The sequence below is a fragment of the Tachypleus tridentatus genome, chromosome 10 (assembly GCF_004210375.1).
Source record: "Tachypleus tridentatus isolate NWPU-2018 chromosome 10, ASM421037v1, whole genome shotgun sequence".
Taxonomy (NCBI): Eukaryota; Metazoa; Arthropoda; class Merostomata; order Xiphosura; family Limulidae; genus Tachypleus; species Tachypleus tridentatus.
The window spans coordinates 121,956,135-121,972,616 of NC_134834.1; the positions used below are offsets into that span (position 1 = coordinate 121,956,135).

Sequence of the window (16,482 nt, forward strand, 5' to 3'; positions counted from 1 at the left end):
AATAGTTGTTTGCTGCTACTTTTTTCATCATTGGTGGTTGGTTTGAAAACCTTTAATATTAATGTGAAAAAAAAGTTTGAGAGATAAGTTGTTTGTTTGAAAATCCACCATGTTTTACTTTTTGTTAATTGTGATTGATGTAATTGTTTAAATTTTGAATAAAGAAAATTGAATACCAAAGACTTGTTTAAATAGTACTTGGACAGTTATAAGCTATTAAATGTAAAATTTGTGTTGTTACAACTGTTCAGGAAACAGGTGAATGGAACAGAGAAGAAGAAGCAGTGGCTATTCCAGGAGAGAAAACAGGAAATATGCAATTCCAAGGGTCCTCTGTATCTCCTCATAGACAAGCTCAGTGAGTGTTGCATTTATGTATTAAACATTATTGAAATAAATGTTTTCTTAACAGAAGACTTACAATAGTTATTATACAGTGCTACTTGTTGTTTCCGTGGAGTTAAATGAGAGAGAAAAAAAAAGCTACATAGAGTCGTAAGTCATCTGTGAATATAAAAGTGATGTAGTTGTATTTTACCAGGAAGGATTTTATGTAGTGGTCACTATCATAATTAAAATAGGATAAGATGGTTTAAAATGCTTACGCTCAGAATAACTGTTATTCCTTTGTGTATTGAAGAAACCGTTTGAAATAGAGCATCTAACAGGTATGAAGGCAGATGGTACCTGTTGTTTTGTTATACGAAATTGCAAGGTGAAACGTTGGGGCACCAAATTGTTCATAGATGATCTTTTTAAAGAACCACTTTTCAACATTCAAAGCAAATATATTCCTTACAGGGTAGCTGCAAGTAAAAATCAGGCTGGCTCACAAAGGGTATAATAGATAAAATTGAACTACCACAGATTTAAACTGTCTTGTATCACAGAAGACCAAGAAATTTGGTTAAATGGGAACTTTACGATATCCAAAAGGATGTGTGGAAACAATTTGGCTGAAAACATAAAAGTTACTGGTAAGGATTTTTTTTAAAGAGTACATTAAGGGTAAACAAAATTTTAACATGTTGATAAAACACTTGATAAAAGATGGTTCGTATCTGATGGTTATGAGATGGCTACATTATTAAATTCTCATTTTACTTCAGTTTTTACTAATGAAGATTTGAACAGTGTTCCTCACCTTCAACAATTGATAGGTGAAAACAAAGTTGAACAGGACAATTACATAAATCCTGAGCTTGTTAATATTCAGTTTGTAAGCTAAAATAACAATAAGGTTCCTGGGCCAGGTAATATTTCCCTGAGGGTTTTGAAGGAGGTTAAGGATTGGATATGTGAACCACTTGCCACAGTTTGTGTCCTTGAATAGTGGACATTTACCAACAAATCAGAAATTAGCTAATGTCGCTCTTATCTTCAAGGGATATTAAGGAGTTGTCCCAGTAACTACAGGCCTATTAGTTTTACATCACTTGTGGGAAAGTTTGATAAAAAAAACAATTCTTTGTAAAGTTATTTAACAAACTTTAGAATTTTTATCAGTCAACATGGTTTCACTAAGGGGAAGTCTTGCCTTACAAATATTTTGACATTCTTTGCAAAAGTTACTGTAGATGTAGATTTGGTGTATCTGGATGTTCAGAAAGCATCTGACAAAGTGCCACACAAAAGGCATATAAAGAAACTTATTTCTGTAGGTGTTGGAGATAAGTTAACTAATTGGATAGAGAAGTGAAGAGTGGCTTGATAGAAGAAAGCAGAAAGAAATGGTTAATAAATTATTTAAATTTACTGATGATATTAATGTCTTGGGTGTTGGCTGTGAAGAGGGTGCTACTGATTTACAAAAGGATTTAGATCATTTAGGGAGATGGGTAAACATATGGCAGATGGGTTTTAATAATTAATGATAAATGAAATATGTTACTCTTTGGTTTTCACAATTTAAATTATAAGCATAATTTGGATGGGAATAACCTTAACAGTGTCATGAGGGAAAAGGACCTTGGTGTAATGGTTGATCAGTCTCTTAACCCATCCAAGCAGTGGTACAGCAGATAGTATTTTAGGTTGTATCTACAGAAATAGTGAGTACAAGTACATTGAATTGTTGAAAAGGGTTCAGAGGAAGGTTACTAAAATAGTACCTTTGGGAGGGGTTGTAATATGAAGAGAGATTATGTTCCTTAAAATGTTTTGTCTTGAAAATAGAAGAGTTAGGTGGGGTCTGATTGAAGTGTTTAAGATTGTAAAAGGAATTGGTGATGTTGATGCATCAGTATTTTCATACTTAACAGGAAAAATTGTAGAACTATGTAACACAAATATAAATTTAGCAAGGTAGGAACCATCTTCAGCTAAGACAGTTTTAATTTTCAAATAGGGTGGTTTGCACGTGTAAAGAATTGCTTTCTGATTTTGTAGAGGTAGTAAACTTGAGTTAGTTTAATAGAAATCTTGATAGATATATGTAATGATGAGGGCTGGCTTTAATGTTTTTTACTTTGAGGATTGGGCAGCCAAGATGGACCAATAGGTCTATTGTTGTCCCTAAACATTATACTAAGATATTTTAATAGTAGATTTCTAAGTAGTAAAGCAAGAAAAAAAAGTCCTTAGAAGTAAGCTCATGGATAATGGTTGAAAACAGCATTGAAAACTTTGTAAGTAGGAACTAGTGGATTAATGTCATGAAGGAAAATGTTAGTGTTGTTTATACGTTGTTTTCATTAAAGTATGAAAAGTTGTTGATTCTGTTTTATTTAATGTTTGTATGTTAGTGAAGAGTACTTGGAAGAAGTTCTCCATCAACAACCAGGTGGCCAGGTGTTTGATTTTCATGCACCTAATATCCGAGCAGATGATAGAGATGATGGTGAAGTTGAGACAGAACCCGGAGTTGAAGCAGAAGCTGGAGTGGACGATACAATGGACCTGGCCGAAGCTGATCAGTCAGCTGGACAGTTGGGAATGACAGTTGATCAGTTTCAGCAACAAGATCCTGTTTTTTCTGGTTCTTTGAATGTGGAAAGGTTGAGTGATGATGATGATAGAATGGAGGAAGTGGAAGGTGCTCTGGGAAGTGTAGAAGTAGATATAACAGAAGATGATGTTAACGAAGTGGCTGTCGTAGACGAACATGTAAGTTTCATCATTTTAATGTCATTCTTAACACTTTTTCTTAACCATTTCTCCTGGGTTGTTCATCTAAATGACTTTGTGGCATCATTTTATGAATCTCTTAAAGACTGCAAATAGTATAGACTTTGTGCCTTATCTAGTTGGGAGTTTTTAAAAATAATTGTTTGTATACTTAGTAGAATGTAAGTATGTGTTTATACTTAAAGTGAACTGTAGCAGATGTTAAATCAGAAATAGATATGTTGGAACATTTATTAAGAGAGGTATTGAAGAAATTATTAAGTGAAATGGGAGAAATTTGTGGAATGTTTAGTAAAGAAAGTTCGGTTTATATGTGTGTAGTAACAGAAGTGAATTTATATGTGTGTAGTAACAGAAGTGAATTTATATGTGTGTAGTAACAGAAGTGAATTTATATGTGTGTAGTAACAGAAGTGAATTTATATGTGTGTAGTAACAGAAGTGAATTTATATGTGTGTAGTAACAGAAGTGAATTTATACATGTGTTGTAACAGAAGTGAATTTATACATGTGTTGTAACAGAAGTGAATTTATACATGTGTAGTAACAGAAGTGAATTTATACATGTGTAGTAACAGAAGTGAATTTATACATGTGTAGTAACAGAAGTGAATTTACATGTGTAGTAACAGAAGTGAATTTACATGTGTAGTAACAGAAGTGAATTTATACATGTGTAGTAACAGAAGTGAATTTATACATGTGTAGTAACAGAAGTGAATTTATACATGTGTAGTAACAGAAGTGAATTTATACATGTGTAGTAACAGAAGTGAATTTATACATGTGTAGTAACAGAAGTGAATTTATACATGTGTAGTAACAGAAGTGAATTTATACATGTGCAGCAACAGAAGTGAATTTATGTATGTGCAGCAACAGAAGTGAATTTATGTATGTGCAGCAACAGAAGTGAATTTACATGTGTAGTAACAGAAGTGAATTTACATGTGTAGTAACAGAAGTGAATTTACATGTGTAGTAACAGAAGTGAATTTACATGTGTAGTAACAGAAGTGAATTTACATGTGTAGTAACAGAAGTGAATTTACATGTGTAGTAACAGAAGTGAATTTATACATGTGTAGTAACAGAAGTGAATTTATACATGTGCAGCAACAGAAGTGAATTTATACATGTGCAGCAACAGAAGTGAATTTATACATGTGCAGCAACAGAAGTGAATTTATACATGTGCAGCAACAGAAGTGAATTTATACATGTGCAGCAACAGAAGTGAATTTATACATGTGCAGCAACAGAAGTGAATTTATACATGTGCAGCAACAGAAGTGAATTTTTAGAATATATAGTAAGAGAAATGTGTTTTGTAGAGTGTATGGTATAGATATCTCTTGCTGTTTATGTTACAGTTGCAACCCACCCCTAAAACCATTGTGAGGCTTGCACAGTGTTGGGCTGCAGATTCCATGCCCTTATGCCACACACCACAGCATTCCACATGTTCGGTCTTTGATCAACCACAGTATTTCCATGTAATCTGGTTGATCCTTCAACCTGGTTCCTCTCTCTCTATTACTAAGAATGTTTGTGGTTTTATAATGTGTGGCAATACCTTCCCTCCATAAATGGAAAGGGACAACTAAGAGAAATAGAAGTTTTCAAGTGCATAGAGAACTACATTTGTTAGGGTATATAATAAGAGAAATAAATTACTTTTAGAGAAGATGTATTAAATAGATATTTATTAAAGGAAAGAGATTTCACTTGTAATACATCATTGAGTATTTATTACAACTTTGATAACAATGTAATTTTTTTTTAAAGGCATGTGGAGGGAATGAAATCTGTAAAGATGCTAGTCTTGATAAATTACCTGTTAAACTGTCTTCAACGTCGCAGGTAGGAACAGTAAACAGAAGAGATGAATTAAAGTTAAATCACATTTATTAAGATACATTAAATAAACTGAAGAAAGAGTAACTTTCTTGTTCAATTTATTTAACAGTTTTTATATAATGTGTAAAGGAGATGCAGTGTTAGGTATGTCTACTTTGATCCTGTTTTATACAGTATAATAAAGGTGCTTTAAGTTTAGACGTTTGTAAATATAAAGTGAAATATATTCTCTTTGACTGTAATACTACTTTAAACTGTAGTTGTTTAGTAATTGTTTAGTCTCTGTGGTCTAATGTGTGTTAACTGTTGAAGCTGTAGTAATAACAGTGGTTTGATTTAATTTGTTTAACTTTACAACTAGTAGTTTTTGACAAAACCATGAAAGAGTTTGCTAAATAATGTTGAATGTACCAGTCTAATTACCAATATGTAATATGAAACAAATCTAAAGAAGAAACATACAATGATTAGAAAGTGTTGGTTGAGACTACTAAGATATATACCCATATAAAAGGCATTTGTTTAATGATGTACCGTACTGAACTTGTATTTATTAAGATATGTAACTTTACATATGGGAGGTTTCACAGAGATAATTTCCATTTCTTTTTCAGGAGGACATACAGCGACAGAATTATGAGGAACACCATGTGAATTCCCTATTTAATGGAATACTGACAAATGAAGAAAGAGAGAATTTACCAGAGAATGAAAACCATCCACCCAGCACTGGTAATTGTGTTTAGAAGTACATTACTTTGACAGTAAAAGTTTCTCACCAGGACTGCCTAAAGAAGATTTTTTAAATTGCATATTCTGTACACAAGTTCAAGTCCTCATGTAACTATAATATAGGCTGTAATAAAAGTTAGAATGTAACCTAAGATAAAATAATTAGACTTATTTTGAACTTAAACTAATACCCTGTATGTATTTTAAACATTTCATTTGACAGGGAAGGTTCTGTTCTTTCAGTTTACCTCCTCTGGGATCTAAGCATCCACCCACGTGTTTGCCGTGTGTGGTGACATGTGAAGGGGAGGAGAGAATCCTGGTGGTTGAAGGGTTTAACCCTAACACACCACTTTGGCCTTGAACTCCTGTAGATGGACTTCCTTGGGACAGTCAGCTGGTTCACTTGGGATCTAGCCAAGCACTAGTGTTGGATGTTCTCAACAGGTGTTGTGTACATTGTATCTGATGCTGGTGTTTGAGTATAGTGCTCACGAAACCCAGGCGTTGCTGCAATGTCCTTGTTTGACATTGTAGTGCATCCCCTCATAGGGCTCCATGGTGGGTGGGGTCAGTGGGCTCTGAAATTTCCATTTATTATGGCACTCCAATTAAAAATCTTAATAAAATAGTGAAGAAACAGTCTATAAGTAAATTACGACGTCTTGAAGATTCTGAGCAGCAATTCTCACCATCCATATACCACCTGTTGTACCTCACTTTCTAATATATTGCACAAACTTTTAGGTCAAATGTCTCCCTTTTTCATTCAGAAGGGACTAGAGGGACTTGCTGGCTCTCCAAAGTCAGTAAGAAAGCTTTGAACTGGTAATATATTGGTGGAAACATCCACATCTCAACACAGTGAACTCCTGTTGCATTCAAAGGCTATTGGAAATATACCTATTGAGGTTATGCCTCATGCTACTTTGAATTCATCAAGAGGAGTTATTGTTGAGAGGGATTTGCAGAACATCCCAGAGTTGCAGATTCTCATTGGTTTCTCCACCCAAGGAGTTTCTGCAGTGAGGCGAATCTCCACTCGCAAAGATGCAATTATGATGCTGACCAATGTCCTCCGCCACGTCCGCCTACCATCATCAAGGCAGATTATCTTAATTGCAGAGTATGGCCATACATTCCAAACCCTCTCCGATGTTTCCAGTGTCGATGGTTCAGTCACTTGAAGTCATGTCGTGGTTCCTTGATGTGTGCTTGTTGGCAAGGACCATGATGCCTATGAGTGTCAAATGGACCCTCATTGCATCAATTGCAATGGCTCTCACCCATCCTACTTTCGTTCTTGCCCTAAATGGTTGGAAGAAAAAGAGGTGCAGCGTTTGAAAACGATTCATAACATTACCTATCCTGGGCTCAAAAATTGCTATCCACCACCTCATCTCTGACATATGCTGCTGTACTTCATTCTACAGCTAGTGTGGGAGTGCAGACAGATCTTTATGTGACTCCTGAAGAATCGTTCTCCAAACAAATGAAAAGTCTTTTGACTTCCATGGTTAAAAAAGTTGATGAATCAATTTTGACACCCATCTCTGTCCCTTACTTATTCCAACAAATCTCAAGATCCCCTTCCTTTGGTTTTGGGTACAGGCATTTCCTTGGATACATCTTCTTCTCCCACCCCACGATGCAAAATGATCATTTGTTCACGTCCTTGGTAGCTGGAATCCTTTTCCAACAGTAAAAAACCTGCTCAATTGACCCAGGGCAGGATCCATGGAGGTCAATAGACCTTCCTCCAATAAACACAGTAAAGAAAAAAGACATGGTCATAAACAGAAGGGTTCTTCACCCAATTCACCTACACATAAATAAAAATAGCTGCCTTTATACGATGGAACTGTCGAGATTTATGTCCTAATCTAGATGACATCAAAACACTGATTGCTCCCTACCATCCTGTATGTCTTTTCTTACAGGAAACATTTCTGAAACCTGCTGATACAGCCATCTTTCAGTGGTTTTCTTTGTACAGAAATGACAGGCTGTGTGATGGATGATTGCATGGAGGGGTGGCGCTGTTGGTTGATCAGTTTGTGCCCACCCTGTCTTTGCCACTTGACATACCCTTGGAGGCCATAGCCATCCGTATTTCCTTGGGTCATACCATCACTGTTTGTTCTCTGTACCTGTCACCTGGAGAGTCATATGATCAAACAGACCTTGAGGCTCTCGTTGAACAGATGCTGTCTCCCTTTTTTAATCCTTGGGGACTTTAATGGATATCATCTCCTTTGAGGAAGTGCTGATATTGATATGAGGGGTTGCTCTGTAGAGCATATGCTCTCTGATCACAACCTTTCCCTTTCAATACTGGTTCTTCTACTTATTTTCATGTGTCTAGTCAGTCCTTTCCTGCTATTGATCTTTCAATTTGCTCCCCTTCACTATTCTCCCATTTTTCATGGAGAGTTGACGATAATTCATGAGGCAGTGATCATTTTCCTATAATTTTGAGAGAGATTGGCTGTGATCGATGCCACCTGACCCGAGTGCCCTGATGGAAGCTGGGTCACGCAAACTGGCCCTCTTTTACTCAATGTTCAATGCATTCCTAAAACGTTTTCCACAATAACCTCATCCATGGTGGAATCCTGCTTGCCATGTGGCACAGAGGGCTCAAAAATGGGCCTGGGATGCTTTCCTTAGGTATTCCACACTCTCGAACCGCTCGCTTTCCAGCAGGCCAGTGCACATGCTTAGTGGGTAAGATGTCAAAGCTAGAAGGAATCTTGGATTAAGTTCACAACCAGCATATCTTCTACCACCATTTCCAAAGTCATATGGGACAAGATTCGAAAGGTCAGTGGGCAATATAATTCTGTCTCAGTTTCAATCTTGCTCTCTGATGGCCAGGAAGTAGCTGATACCTAGAACATTGCCAATACTCTGGGTGAAAGCTTTAGCTTGGTATCTGGCACTTCTGCTTCTTCCTCCACCTTCTTAGCCATCAAGACTCGGACAGAGCAATCACCTCTTTCCTTTTGAGCTGATTGTCTCATCGCTTTAAGCTGGTGGAACTCAAACTGGCCCTTCATCAGTCTGATAGTACATCGGTTAGACCTGATGACGTTCACTGTGAAATGCTGAGCCATCTATCGCATGTGTCTCTTGCTGTTATTTTGATTATTTTTAATCAGAACTTGCAGTAGAACGTTTTTACTGATGCCTGGTGCCAGGCTATTGTCCTACCTTTCTAAGCCTGGGTAGGATCCTAAGATTCCTTCAAACTGTCGCCCAATTGCTTTAACGAGCTGTCTCTGTAACACCTCATTGAGGATGATTAATGCTCATCTTGTGTGGTTCCTCAAATCAAACCTCCTCTCACCCACCCATTGTGGATTCCAATAACAGCTCTCCACAATGGACCACCTGATTTGACTTGAAACGTCAATCAGAGAATTCTTTCTCAAACGACAACACCTTGTATCGATGTTCTTTGACATTAAGAAGGCTTATAATACAACATGGAGAGACCTCCATATATGTGGGTTATATGGCCATTTGCCCATTTGTTAAAATACAGCGTGTTCAGAAAGTCACTGTGCACTTATATATTTATTAATGGACAAGTTTATTCCAAGATCGTGTGGGTTTGACACTTTCCCTTTTTTTTGTACAGCAACTAGGAGTCCCTCGGGTCTGTGTTTTGAGTGTCACACTTTTAAGTATAAAGATAAATTTCACCACTGAACAACTCCCTCTTACTGTTGCAGATGGACTCTTTTTCAATGACTTTTGCATCTCGCATCAGTCGTCAAACATGAGGTATATTGAGTGACAGCTACAGACTGCCCTCAGTCATTTACTAAAGTGGACCACAGCAAACGGCTTTAATTTCTCTTCTCTCTCTAAAACTGTTTGCATGCACTTTTACCACCAACAGGGTATTCAGTCTGATCCTGAACTCTGTATTGGTGAAGTTGTGCTACCTGCAGTCTCTGAGACAAAGTTCTTAGGGCTTATCTTTGACCATAAGCTGACCTTTATACCACATTTAAAGCAGCTATGGGTCAAATGTACAAGAGCACTGAACATCCTCCATGTCCTCTGTTCCACCACTTGGGGGGAGGGGATTTACATTCAGTGCTAAACATATATCTTGCTTCTATTCAATCAAAACACAACTATGGATCACTGGTCTATGGCCCTGCCAGATCTTTGGCCTTAAAGATGTTAGACCCCATTCATCATTAAGGACTTCAGTTCTGCATTGTTGCTCCTCCACTGTTTGCAACTGTCTTGACTGTATGCTTCTAAACTTCATTCTTTACCAAAGCATCCCACCTGGAGTTGTGTATTCCTTCCTGGGTGGGCCATACTTTTTCAGAACAGATGATCTGTCATTGCTCCATTTGACCTTTGTATCCAGGTGCAATTGGATGAATTGGGTCTGTCCTTGATAACATTGCTGTGTCTACTGGTTAGCCCATCCCACCATGGCTTCTTACAGTCCCCAGATGTGACCTATCTTTAAGAGTTCTGAGAAAAGCAGACACTCGCAATTGGAAATACTGTCTGTTATTTGCTGAACATCTTTCGAACCATCTGTATAAATACAAATGGAAGGATGGTTTGAAAGATGACTGTGTGGGCTCTGCCATGGTTTGTTGTGGTTCAGTGGTTATATGCAGAATCCTCTCTACGACTTCTGTGTTCACTGCTGAACTGTACGTCATTTCTCTTACCCTGGATCACATAGAAGCTAAGCAGTACTTAAACTACACTATTTATACTGACTCGCTTAGTTCATTACTGGCCCCCGGAATTGCTTCATTGTAGTTCACACCCTGTTCTCGCAGACATTCAAAACCGACTGGTCCATTTCTCTTTAACATCTACTTCTATCCAGTCTTTCTGGATACTGGGCCATGTTGGTATTCACAGGAACAAGCTTTGCAACACTGCAGCTAAGTTTATCTGCTCTGGCACTATTACTGCTGTGCCTGTTCCATACATGGACTATAGTCCTGTATTCAAGGCTCGGCTCCATGCCAGCTGGCATTCGACTTGGAGTGAGCAATGTGAAAACAAGCTTTTCCTAATAAAACCCTATATTGTACTTTGGCCGTCTTGTTACCATAAGGATCGGAAAGAGAAAGTTGTTCTAACTAGACTACGCATTGGTCACAGTTTTTTAACTCATCCTTTTATTTTATCTGGAACTGATGCACCAGTGTGTAGTTTGTGTAACACTCAAATCACTGTAAGCCACATTTTACTTTCCTGCCATCGTTACGACTCTATGACGACACCATTTTAAACATGTTCTGTCCCAAGGTTTATCCATAATGTTAGTGTTACTGGTGATGGTGACACTGTCCATCTTGGTAATGTTTTTAGTTTTTTAAAGGCCATTAATCTTTTTAATGCTGTTTAAGTTTTTAATTTATACATTACACCTTTTTAATGTGGCTTCATTTTAAAAATCACAGTTCATCTAGTTCGATTTGAAATTAGAAACTGGCCGTAACATCAAATAACTCAAAACCAGGACTGGAAAGGCCAACTTCAGGTGACTAACACTGCTGTTTGAGCTACCTGTTAGTCATCCTGCCGAGTTATTATTAAAATTTTGCTTCAAGTCTTTTAGAACTTTTACTCTTTGGAAATGGCCATAATGTCAAATAACTCAGAATCAAGACTGGAAAAGCAATCTTCGTGTGACTGATTGTGGTTTTTGTACTTACCTGTTAGTCTTCCTGGTGAGTTATAATAATTACAGTTATGCTACAGAAAGTCCTTTACAACATGTATTACTGTAGTTTTTCTCTTCACATTGTAAACTAGATGTAAACATTGGTTTTATACTATTTATGTTTTTTTTAAACTTTGTTTTGTTTTACCTTAATTTCCTTTTATGAACTTTACAATATTTACTTTTAATTTTAACTTTTTACTGGATGTTTAACACAGATAACTTAGCTGCTTTAGGTCATAAAACACCAAATCAACGAACCAACCATGTTTTCCCATTATGTTTTTTAAACTAGTTGTATGATTTAGTGTAATCTCCTGTAATTGGTCTTCAGTTGAATAACAAATTAACCTTAGTTGTAGTTTGCACTGAAAGGGCTCATAACCATTTTTATTTTATTAATTTAGGTAATATTTTTCTTATAACTTACATGGTTGATCGAACTCCTTCACATAACTGAAAAGCAGTTTTTGGGATGTTCCAGTTAAGGTGAGTTACAATGTGGTTAAATCAATTTTTTTCAGGACCACCCTGAGAAGTTGTGTATGAACTTGACTGGAATGTTCCTGTTAAGTGGATGTGTCGTTCTATAAAACCATCAATTTATTTATGAATCAGAATTGTTTGTAAGGAAAATCTTTAGGATTGGAGTGTGAACTACAGGAAGTTCAACAGGAAACTTATATTGAAATGATTTTATTTTCAATAACTGCTGGAGTGGCACATCCAGTTTTTACAAAACTTTTAATACATTTATGCTAAACAAAGTATGTTTTATTTCTAATAGTTGTTTTAATATTTGGCTGTTCTAGGTTTTGTTATTCCATAAGTCACATTGTATCACTAGTTTGTTGTGGACATGAATAAAGTAAATATTCTGGCTATTTTCTGTCTTTCCTACAAAACTTTTATAAAATAGTTTTCATCTGTTCTACTGATGCTATAATATCACAAGCCTATGATGGTTTTTAATCAACAGTTTACATGTTCTTTAGTAATTTCCGTACACTGAATTCAACAGTGACAGATATTTTTCACCACCAGTTACAGATTTTTCACAAAATGTGTACTTTTACATAAGTGAATTATTTTCATAGAAATTGTATCACGTTTTGTTACACTTAAAATGTTTACAATCACTGGTTAGAGATTTCTCTAGAAAACCATGATGTAGGTCTTATTGAACTTTCTAGAACCCACGAGAAACACACCACTAGCATGTAAACAGGTCGCATGATGTTTCATTTCTTAATAGTGCACATACTTTGACACTGATGTTTCTTTTCAGTATTATTTATTAGTTGCTGTAGCAACAAGAGTTGTAAATGACCAATCCACTTCTGTTATACTTGTGGTACATTTGTTACAAAAAAACAAAGGCAAAACATCACAGAATTTGTTGAATTATGCTTATTTTGGAATCGAGCTTGTGGACCAAGATGAACCATGGACTCCATGCAACGTTTGCACCATTTGTGTCAAACAATTGAGACAATGGACTACAAATAAGAAAGGGAATTTTTATTTTTGCTAATGTAATGTTCAAGGCTAGAAATAAAAAGTAAATTTCTTATCCAAACCTTCAGTCTGCTGTGTGAGACCTGATGTACACGTACTTACTTCAAAACCTTCAGTCTGCTGTGTGAGACCTGATGTACACGTACTCACTTCAAAACCTTCAGTCTGCTGTGTGAGACCTGATGTACACGTACTCACTTCAAAACCTTCAGTCTGCTGTGTGAGACCTGATGTACACGTACTCACTTCACCAGAGACTTCATACAGTTTCATCTAATATCAGTAGAAATGATGATTCAACCTGAAACATCTGGTGAATTACAACTTGTCACACAAGGCAGACTTAATAATTTAGTGAGAGAATTGGCCCTTCAAAGGATCCTCCAGAGATTTTGAGGTTCAGGCTTTGGGCTAACAATTGACTTTCTCCAAGGACATCATTTTACTCGTATAGAAATTTTGAAAAAGTCATTCATACCATACTTTTCACAAGAAGGTTTACTGGTTTATTACATTTCTTAAAAGACTTGAGAACAAATTTTTACGGCTTTAATGAAAAACATTATTTCGGTTTGAAAGTGAAAGGAAATTGTTAACTTCACAATAAGAATAAAGATCGAAGCTTGTTCTATAGTTGGACGTTTTGTGTAAAAATTCCCTTCTTTAAAACTATTTTATAATAACACTTTCCACTTTAGAAGTACAGTAAAATCGGAATTTTCATAGCAAATTTAATATTGACAGCCTTCCCTCTAGTCTTACACAACTAAATTAGGGTAAGCTAGCGCAGATAGCCCTCGTGTAGCTTTGCGCGAAATTCGAAAACAAAACATTGACGGTTTTCCTGAGTATTTTTTCCAGTTTAGAAAACACACAAAATGCATCTTTCTAATCCAGTAATATGGAAATATAATTCCTCACACATGTTTTTGAAAAACAAGGCTATATCCTTGGTAATTTAGATTTTATGAACACCAAAATTAAAATATCTTACGCAAATTTCGGTCCATTGTTTTTATTTCTTACAATTAGTTAAAGTATTGTGACTTTAATAAAAAAAACATGAATTGTTTGAAATTAAGCGCAAAGCAACACGATGGGCTATCTGTGCTCTGCCCACCACGGATTCCAGCAATGTAAAGTCCACAGACATGCGCTGTTTGGGGAGCAGAGGAATGGAAATCATTATATCATTTTCAAGTTTAAAAAACTCGGAATAAACTAGTTAGATAAAGTTGTAATAACTTCTAGATTTATGAATTTTGAATGAAAATTCCTCGTTTTTTTTTGGTTTTTTCTAGCACAATAATAAAATTTTTTCAAGAGATTTTAGAAGAATACCCAAAGTGTATCTTGATAGTGTGATAACAATAGCTGAGAACAAGCTTAAATTTCGACAGGTGTATCAGTGGAACAAAAGATTCGCCTACTTTTATTTCTTTTAATTAGGTAGCAGCCTGTATATTTAATATGTTTGCATCTAACCCCCGCCTCCATTTTGGTTTATCAGGCGCATAACTTGAAGGCTTAAGTAGTTTTAGGAAAAATCCATTCTGAGAGTTGCTATTGGGTTAATCCTTTAGTGTAGGTGTTTTGTAGCTATGTTCCATCTTGAAACGTACAAAGTTTGAAATATTACATGTGCGGAGATGCCTACTATTTCAAATGACTGAGCGTAATGATTGTAGACAGAGCCCTTTCACAGTTTTAGTCCTTTTAGATTTGCCAGAAACAAGACAATCTGGTGAACGATCGCATTGGTGTTTCTATGCCGTTTAGAAAACGAGAAATACCCATCTACGAAAACGCTAATTGGCTGACAAGCACTGATGACGTAACTGTGGATTCCCCACGTACCCAGTATGGAGAAACACCGTACTCAAACTATTGGTAGACGTCGGAGATACAAATATTTTTTATTATTTCAAGCACAAACATGATTATCACAAGTAGCCATTTGGACTATGACTTATTTATTATCAAAATTTATTTGTATCTCACTAGAACTTTTCTTTTCACCCATTTCAACTCCTGGGGGAACAATTTATCACTTTATTGTATAGGCCTATATAATATATAATAATTTGGGAGTTGTAACAAGTTGTAATATTTGTCTGTATGAACGTATAGTTGTAATGTATACACCAAAATCGTAATGATTACGCTCAAATCGTAATGGTTGGCATCTCTGCATGTGTAACCCCAAAAAACTGTTCTAAACCAATCGTTACAGGCTGTACATACATAAAACATCATTGTATGTAGTTGTTTCTCTACTGTACAATATTAGTAGATTAACTTGTAATAAACAAAATAAGAAAAACATCAAGTAATTTTCAGTATTTAGCCTTTCTAGTTGTAACGTAAGACTTTTCTACAATATAGAATAACTTAAAGGAACAAACTGAAGCAGCTAATATATATATATTATTGTGTCAATTTACTGTTTGTTTGATTATTATTCCAACAGTTATTATTGTGTCAGTTTATTGTTATGTTTAAAAACAATTGATTTTACCTCACCGAATCTATATGTTTGAAGATGGTGTTTCATGTTAACCCTCGTGGATGATGAAACGATTTTCAAGCTTAGATAAGGTTAAGAAATGTTATTATTTACTCGTGGATAAAACAAATATTATTCTTGTTACTAAATTTCTCAAGTGTTTTTGTTCAAATAAATAAACACTCTTTTATTGTATAATGTGACACGTTATTTATGGAACTCGAAGCCAGATGAGTTATTTGCCAATGTTTTAGTGTCTAAGTTAATATTTTACCTACAAGTAACTTCTTACAAATTAATATTTCGTTCACAGTATCCTTCTCCTAACGGAATATCAAAACCTTAATTAGTTGGAAGTGAGCTTGTTTGGATGCACAAACGTTTCTTAGATACACTCTTTAAACTTATAGACATAAGTTAAACCCTGCTTTTCATAGTCGTCCAACTAGGTATTATATTGTTATTTTTTATGAACTTTATAAAAACGGCCTTGGGTTATTGTATTCAATAATTAACACTCTCTTACACGGGCCTGGCATGGCCTAGCGCGTTAAGGCGTGCGCATCGTAATCTGAGGGTCGCGGGTTCGCGCCCGAGTCGCGCCAAACATGCTCGCCCTCCCAGCCGTGGGGGCGTTATAATGTGATGGTCAATCCCACTTTTCGTTGGTAAAAGAGTAGCCCAAGAGTTGGCGGTGGGTGGTGATGACTAGCTGCCTTCCCTCTAGTCTTACACTGCTAAATTAGGGACGGCTAGCACAGATAGCCCTCGAGTAGCTTTGTGCGAAATTCCAAAACAAACAAACAAACTCTCTTACAGTGACATCTAGAAATATTAGTTACTGCTTTTCTTATAGCTAAGCCACATCGGGCTGTCTGCTGAGCCCACCGAGGGGATCCAGTGTAATTCTGTAGACTTACCGCTGTACTAGCGTGGGGTAGATTAGTTAACAGAGTCGTTAGAGAAAATGTGTGTACATGTTGTAATTATATTGAAACACTTGCTATCGACAAGGAACAG

The 16,482-nt window shown here is 36.1% G+C and overlaps 1 protein-coding gene across 4 annotated transcripts; it reads left to right on the forward strand.

Annotated features, from left to right (window-relative positions):
• The first annotated feature begins 208 nt into the window (after positions 1 to 208).
• LOC143230220 (uncharacterized) lies at positions 209 to 12,320 on the forward strand. Of its 4 annotated transcripts, none has more exons than XM_076463366.1 (5): positions 210 to 358; positions 2,745 to 3,105; positions 4,916 to 4,990; positions 5,602 to 5,719; positions 11,906 to 12,320. In XM_076463366.1, exons 1-5 carry the CDS (start codon positions 315 to 317, stop codon positions 11,929 to 11,931), a joined length of 624 nt encoding a protein of 207 aa, XP_076319481.1. In that variant the 5' UTR covers positions 210 to 314; the 3' UTR covers positions 11,932 to 12,320. The 4 variants fall into 4 exon arrangements, with proteins under 4 accessions (XP_076319483.1, XP_076319484.1, XP_076319481.1 ...); XM_076463367.1 differs by having other exon boundaries at positions 11,963 to 12,320; XM_076463368.1 differs by lacking the exon at positions 4,916 to 4,990 and having other exon boundaries at positions 209 to 358.
• Positions 12,321 to 16,482: the final 4,162 nt, after the last annotated feature.

What these genes read in the sequence shown, in the direction of transcription:
- LOC143230220 (XM_076463366.1), top strand. Translation starts at nt 315, where the DNA reads ATGCAATTCCAAGGGTCCTCTGTATCTCCTCATAGACAAGCTCA. An exon ending in TGGCTGTCGTAGACGAACAT is followed by an intron (nt 3,106 to 4,915) that starts GTAAGTTTCATC and finishes TTTTTTTTAAAG; the next exon opens with GCATGTGGAGGGAATGAAAT. An exon ending in AAACCATCCACCCAGCACTG is followed by an intron (nt 5,720 to 11,905) that starts GTAATTGTGTTT and finishes ACTGAAAAGCAG; the next exon opens with TTTTTGGGATGTTCCAGTTA.